At 38.0% G+C, this 7,338-nt stretch overlaps 1 protein-coding gene across 1 annotated transcript; it reads right to left on the bottom strand.

Moving 5' to 3' along the window:
• Positions 1–4,451: 4,451 nt before the first annotated feature.
• Positions 4,452–7,143, bottom strand: LOC130988071 (uncharacterized). Its single transcript, XM_057911830.1, has 3 exons — positions 6,954–7,143; positions 5,678–5,742; positions 4,452–4,709 (listed from the first exon to the last, which is right to left on the bottom strand). Exons 1-3 carry the CDS (start codon positions 7,096–7,098, stop codon positions 4,656–4,658), a joined length of 264 nt encoding a protein of 87 aa, XP_057767813.1. The 5' UTR covers positions 7,099–7,143; the 3' UTR covers positions 4,452–4,655.
• Between the last annotated feature and the right edge of the window lie 195 nt (positions 7,144–7,338).

Below are 7,338 nucleotides of genomic sequence, written 5' to 3'. Positions count from 1 at the left end.
GGGATGACAAATTCTGTTCGACGTTGCAAATGCCACAACCCCACAGCTATTTTGAGCAATTCTTTACTTTCAAAAATAGAACCTTCGCTTAGCTCATCAGGATCTGGTATTTCATCAAGCATACCGGCAAACAAGTTCTCTGAAAAATCTTTTGGAATAACAGGAACTAACCAATTGCTCATCTCCTGCGCAGTTTCTTCCCCTAAATCTGCAGCTAGACCTCTTGGGTTTGTTTGCATTATCATAGCCATAAGCTCGCCAATTCCCCCCTCTCGGCGTATCCACGCAATATGCTCTGCAAAAGTGCCATAATCAACTCGAACAGACTCCCGCTCATCGGCTTCTTCTTCTTCCTCCTCGTCATCCCCATCGGATTCTGTTGATGGGACGTATTCATCATCCTCAATGTCATCTTCAGCAAACGCTCGTGGAGCATCATAATTCAGGCCCGAATTATGTCTTGAATCTGCTAACCAATCAAATTCGCTCATCTGGTGTGCGATGGACTCATCAAAAGAACCAGGTGCTGGAGTCTGCTCAAAGGTGGACGAAGTAGGTATATCCATTGAAGGTCGGTAAACTCCTGCTTGCGGTGCACAATTCCTTCCGTTCTCAATCACAAAAACTTGTAGCTCAACCTCATTAATGCATAATCGGCGAAGTTGATCATCGGTACTTAACAAAGAGCGAATCATGCGACCACTTCGGGTTCTTGACAAATAATACAGACCGTAGTTTGGATTGAAGGAGTTCGCAACCAAATAATAATTGATACTTTGTCTTAACTCCAAAAGATTTATATTATCAGCTCGAACATAGCAATAGGTCGCACTCCCACCATTATAAAGAATATCATCCCAATATCCTCCATAATTCACAATAATATTCTTCCACTCCGTCATCTACGAAAATAACATGACAATTACCATCAAAATTGATTATGCGAATAATTAAAATGTACTACAACATTTATGCGCATTAAAAGGTACAAAATTAAATATAGCAAAGTTTTATCTAAAATCTACTACAATCAAATAGGGCACAAATTTAACAAACATAAACTACAATGATTGCGCAAATTGGTTGAGATATTTAGATTCAAATGCTCAAATTGCCTGAGATTGGTTCTAAAAGCATTGTATTTTCTACTTGCGCATAGTTTTATACAAATGACTGCGCAAATTCGTAGACTGATTTCAAATCGATTAAATTGTGTCCAAATTATTTACAAAAATTCTAATAACACTTTTACTTGGCAAGGAACATTTATCCACATGCAAAACATGTATCCACACTATGTGAAAAATAAAAACATGTATCCTCATCGCACATAAAAAAAACGAGCATGGTAAAATCAAATAAAAATAAATGAAACGAGCGTCATTTAAAAAACAACATTTGCTTGCTTAATAACCACTAAATTAAATTACAGTCACCTCTTCACCAAATCTCTTCACTTCGTCAAAGGTAGAAACTTCAAATTTGTTGTGTTTCGAACGTTTCGGACAAAAGTTCAGATCATTTATTATGTTTCAAAAGAACGAGGTTGTCTCCCATACCCACCACCAAACCAATATATGAAAGCATGAAATACCTCACCCGTGAGATAAGTGTACTTGTTGATGTGGACAATTCATTCACAAGATAAATAGTGTAAGCTATAGTACATCTTCACGAGTAAAGAAAATCAAAAGCAAGGTACATAGAATGCGCATTTAATAGGAAATAAGGAAATAAAATAAAGTGCGCATTTAATAGAACCTTGGATAGCTGTGGGATTCTATAAGGTTTAATAAAGTGGGGTTTAATAGAACCTTATAAAATGCGCATCCATGTAAAAAATTGTGGGGTTCTATAAGGTTTAATAAAGTGGGGTTCTATAAGGTTTAATAAAATGCGCTTAAATAAAGTGGGCATTCTATTTCCTATTTCACAAATAGAACCTTCGCTTAAGCTATTAATAGAAGGAGCCAATTCTATAAAATGAGCATTTAATTCATAGGAAATATGAAATAGAATGCGCATTTAATTCGCATTTAATATACAATATTACTCTTAATCTTATAAAATGCGCATTTAATTCATAGGAAATAGAATGCGCAAAGTAGGAAATTAAATAAAATGCGCACATAAGGACATACAATGCGCAAATTATGGAATTAAGAACATATACAATGCGCAAATTCGGGGATCCAATAAAATGCGCACATTAGGAGATAAATGCGGTAATTAACATATACAATGCGCACATTATGCGCAATTTCCGTATTTTGAAAAACCTGAAACAAAGTACAAGAAATAGAACTTATATTTAACACGGAAAACAAAAGCGGGTACACTCGATCTCAATCATTACCTGACTCCTAATGATTGCCTGCACATCTTTTGGGAACCAAACAAATATTAAAATAATGAAATGGTTATGGCTTGAATGTATCTCAAAAAGTGGGTATTTTTAAAATGTGGTTTGAGGAAGGTGGGTAGAATAGAATTCGCCCCAAATAAAAACGTTGTCGTTTTTTATTTAATTTGCAGTTATCGTTCTCAGCCCTACCTCCATTACTCTCTCTCTCTCTCTTCCTTCAACACTCACGCACACTTCTCAGATGCCTCTTTCCTCAACCAATCGCCGCCGCCCCTCAATCTCCGGCGAGGCCGGACGGCGTCGGCTCTCCTCCCTGTCGCCTCTCAAGTATCTCTCTCTCTCTCTCCACGTTCACGCTGTCCACACTTATCACTCTCTTCCTTCTCGGCTCGCTTCTCCGGGGACTGCAGCAGCGGCGAACCGCCGCCACCAACTCACTCCCCGACTCAACCCCAAGCGCGAGACCCTCATATGAACAGAGTCCGCTCGACTCTCTCCCTCTCTGAATCGCACCCAACACCAGCGGCGCCGCCTGAACACCCTCTGTCCTGCAACTCTCAGATCTGGGTGAAGGCGCCGCCCCACGAAGCGCCGCCTCTTTCCTCGGCGACGGCAAAGACGCCGCCGCCTCCCTCTACTCACGACACCCCTGATTCCCATGTTTCTCTCTGATCTCCAGCGACAACAGCTCACCGCCGCCACTGGTCTTTCTCCCCCCCTCTTCCCCAAGTTCTCTCCGTACTCCGGCTAAAGACGACGAGGTCTCTCTTCCCCAAGTTATCTCAACCACCGTCCGTCGCCCTCAACTTTTCAAAGCCAACACATTCAACATCCTAACACCCACTTCCCGTAAAGGAATGTATGAAGAAGTACCTCTATTATACAAAAAAAAAAGAGAATGAACCTTTGGAAGTTGAGGTGTGCGGCTGGTACAAAATCTGTTGTTCTTAGCTGCCTTGAGTTCTTGAGGCAGTAAAATTTATGACTTGTGAATTTTTCGTATAAGAGAAGAGAGACCCCGTAGTCGGAGGGCTTCTTTGCGGCAAGGTCGTTTTGGTGGAGCATCCTGTCACTCTCATGGAATCTTGGAATGTGCAGTAATCGTTGTTTGGGGATGACGGGGTCTCGGAAAGGACTTCTTTGACTGTTTCTTCGTAGACGGACGGCGGGGATTTTCTGCCGCCGTTGATTAGCGTGGAGTTGGGATTTTTGGGCGGCGGCGCAGCGGAGTTTGTGCCAGGCAGCGGGTGAGTGGGGTGGCGTGCTAGCTAGAGAGAGAAAAAGTTGGGCTGAAATAAACACATGGACGCCATGTGTAGCTTTGATCCAGTTGGATGACACATGGACGCCAACATGATTCCAACACAACTTTAAATAGACACGTATGTAGAATACCCAAAATACCCTTGCCGGAAATTGGCCGGAGTAACTAAATCAGATCAAATTAATAGTGTAGGAATTTTCATGATACACTTTGAATTGCGGTACACAGATCAGAATTGGACTATAGTTTAGTAATTTACATGCCATTAACCCTTACAATTAATGCACATATAATTTTTTTTATGCTCAAGCGGAAATGCTTCTAGAATATATTTTGATGGTGGTTTACCAATTTCTAGCATTTACTTAAAAGTTCGTTAGTTTACGATGTCAACTTATTCAAATGTTGGTTATCTCATGTTGTGCTTTACGATGTCAAAAATTTTCACTAAACTACACTTCTAGCCCTCTCCTAGTATATAATACAAAGAAATCAACTAAGATAAATTTATTTATTACCAATTAGTGTTTCTATTTATGCACTTTTGAATAAAAATATTACTCCCTCAGTTCTCATAAAATGTATCCAATTACATTTTCGTCCGTTCATATAAAATATATCCAATCTATTTTTTACTTCTACTCACAATAAAGTGAAACCTTATTCTACTGACAACAAATTCAACTACTTTATAAGGACGGGATGCTTTTTATGAGGACGAAGGGTCTGGTAGTTTTAAACCTTCGTCCTCAAGTTTTTCCCAACAATTGTATTCCTAAACAAAATCCTTTGCAATTAAAACAAAATGGGCCACAATAAATCTAAACTATACCAAACTCAAACTTTCACTAGTCTATAATCCATGAAAAGTAATATCTGAAAGTGAAAATATCACCATTTAGTCCATTTCAGTTTAAATCATAAAGGTGTACTTTCGGAGGGAAAATGAAATATTTTTTTTTCAGTTATTAGTTTAAACATATCAGACTGAGCAGCAGCATCGCAAGGAGACTAAGCCGAGCACGTTCATTTAGATGACTCAAAAGCCTGTATTCCACACTGTGATACGTACGGCTTTAGCTGAAAACAAGAGAAAAACAAGAACATGAACAATCAAAAAACAGTACAGTCTAAATCCACCACGTATTTATATGGACTGAACAATATTGAGCTTGATTGATCGTTTGATCCTTCAAATACTCGATCATCTGTATTGTCAATCTAATCTATCAACCAAAGTAAATGTCCGTCACAATGCTACTATTTTCCAATGAAGCACATATCATTAATGTGCACAAACATGTTACATGATATCTTTTGTTAGCAAACACAAGAATATTTTTCTATATCACTCCTTAAATTTGAAGTAGACAACCTTATTGTTTGATGGCTATTTTCTCTAATTGTTCATAGACAGTCGTCAGTCCCCTAGCCTAATCTACCTAAAAATCAGGAAACAAAATTCTATATCAGCTAATTTACATATGGAATGCATCAAATTTTGGCCCCATCATTTGTGGGTAGCTCATTATATTACAACTTACCAATACACTCACCCCAAACTAGACTAATAATCTATTGGCATATTGCATTCATAATACTTAAACTTTAAGGGTGTGTTTGCTTTTTATCCCTCTAAATGTAGGGATAATATAATGAGGTATAAATTTATCACTTAAAGTGGCGACCACATTTTTCATATCTTGTTTGGTTTAAAGGATAATATATTTATCCACTCCTTAATCCTTATAAGGTGGTATAAAATTATACCACCCTTTCTTAGGTATAAAATTATCCCTTTTTCCAAGGGATAAGGAGCTGCCCGAAAAATTATACAATCTGCCCGGATTTTTCATACGCAAACGAGGTATAAGGTGGTAAATGTAGCTTATCCCATCCTTATACCTCAAAGCAAACACACCCTAAGGGTTTCAAGTGCAATATATTAAAGTCTAGTACTTTCACCAGATATAGAGTAGCAGCATGCATGGTCGGTCGCAATTTTTATATTTTGGATAAACCTTTAGGAAATAAATCAATTTCTTTACCTTGAATCCCGTCAAATCTGGCACCACGTAGTTTGGTATCTTTTCAGGAACCACAACATAACCACCTGCATACAAATATCAAGCCAGATTTTTAGCTCAGATAGGCTCTTGTAACTTTAACTCGACAAATCAGAACCCAGAGCATCTAGCATTTATACTTTTGAGGATGAGGATATAAGGCAACCTGGCTTAGAATACAAGTTCATACATGTCGAAGTAACTGTTGCTTTTAAGTTGAAATATTCATTTCACATAGTTAGATGTAGATTAGAAACAATCCTGAGATACAAATACTGTTAGATTCTTATATCTCCAGAACACTCTTAATTCATGACCTATCAACCATTCCCAAGTTTTCACTATGTTTGCAATAAAAATAACCAGCATTTTTAGTCCTACCAGTTAGCCTAATATAACACAAAATCTAGTCATCCAATATAATCAAAGTAAGCACATCCCGATCCCATAAGCATAAAATATGCTCTAATGGAAACTTTATTGTCTAATAATACATCATATAAAAAGATGTAAACTCAACACTTTCTTGGTGAAGCACATACATCTGGTTACACGTTCAAAGAGCTTGAAAATTTTATAGAGGCCACTTTTAAGTTTGGAGGAATCAGGGAATCAAATTTTCAAATATATATGTTGAGTTTAGCTTTGCATCTCACCTTCACTTATAAAGGTAACATTTGTTAATCAATTTAAACAAATACTAACATATAGAAAAAGACCGCACTGAGCTTGCCTCCTGAGATTTTAAACAAGAAAAATTGTGCACATTATTTGAAATTAGTGCAGAAGTTACTCCGCAAACCTTTTCAGAAACACACTAGAAATCATCTCCAAACACTCACATCACAGAGTCATAGACCAAGCCACAATGGACAATTTTCAGATCAAGCGATAAAAACTAGTCTCTTTCAACAAACATAGACAAACAAGCTATAAGCCATAATAGGTTACCATTCCCATCCAAATAAAACACAATTATAGCACCAGAACAAGGCATTTGCAGTATACCATCTTTTGCACACAATTACACACAAACACACACATATTAATATATGCAAATGCAGCCAGTGTGGCCCAGTGTATTCTCCTGGCTCTAGCAATTAGCATCACCTACCAAACAGAGTGATTAGTGCGATTCTCAATAGACATACAAAGACAGGTAGAAATTGCCTATACCAACACCCTCAAACTCAGAATTGAGCTCTACAAGATATGAAATTCTCAACGAGTAATTTTGCATAAAGTGGAAGAAGCTGACCTTTTCGAGTGTGGAAACCGGTGGGCTTGCAATTTTTGCCCTTGTAATAGCCTTTATGACTCCTCTTCGACGTCAGAATATCTAGCGACGACGCTCGCTTCTTCCTGAACGTCCTCCCAATCCCCAATATTAGCCCTAACGCCATTTGTTATTTTCAGCTTCCTTCCGTCGAATTTCTGCATCGGTAAACAAAATTTTGATTAATTGATTACAGTTTACGCAAAATTGACTAAGAATTGCAGTGAAAATCTGAGAGAAATTTTACTTGAGCTAAAAGACGACGCCACTATTGTAAGCGGAGAAATGGCTCAGGGAATAAATGTATCATTGGTATAACCGAACCGGTTTACCGGTTAATCGGAACCGATTACCGGTATCATTGTTA

Source organism: Salvia miltiorrhiza, chromosome 6 (genome assembly GCF_028751815.1).
Source record: "Salvia miltiorrhiza cultivar Shanhuang (shh) chromosome 6, IMPLAD_Smil_shh, whole genome shotgun sequence".
Taxonomy (NCBI): domain Eukaryota; kingdom Viridiplantae; phylum Streptophyta; class Magnoliopsida; order Lamiales; family Lamiaceae; genus Salvia; species Salvia miltiorrhiza.
Note: the sequence above shows the minus strand (reverse complement) of the source record. Positions and strands in the feature narration are given on the sequence as shown.

Coding starts and splice junctions, on each gene's coding strand:
- LOC130988071 (XM_057911830.1), bottom strand. CDS start 7,098: ATGGCGTTAGGGCTAATATTGGGGATTGGGAGGACGTTCAGGAAGAAG. Junction 5,743..6,953: donor CGGTTTCCACACTCGAAAAG/GTCAGCTTCTTC, acceptor ATTTGTATGCAG/GTGGTTATGTTGTGGTTCCT. Junction 4,710..5,677: donor CAGATTTGACGGGATTCAAG/GTAAAGAAATTG, acceptor TCTTGTTTTCAG/CTAAAGCCGTACGTATCACA.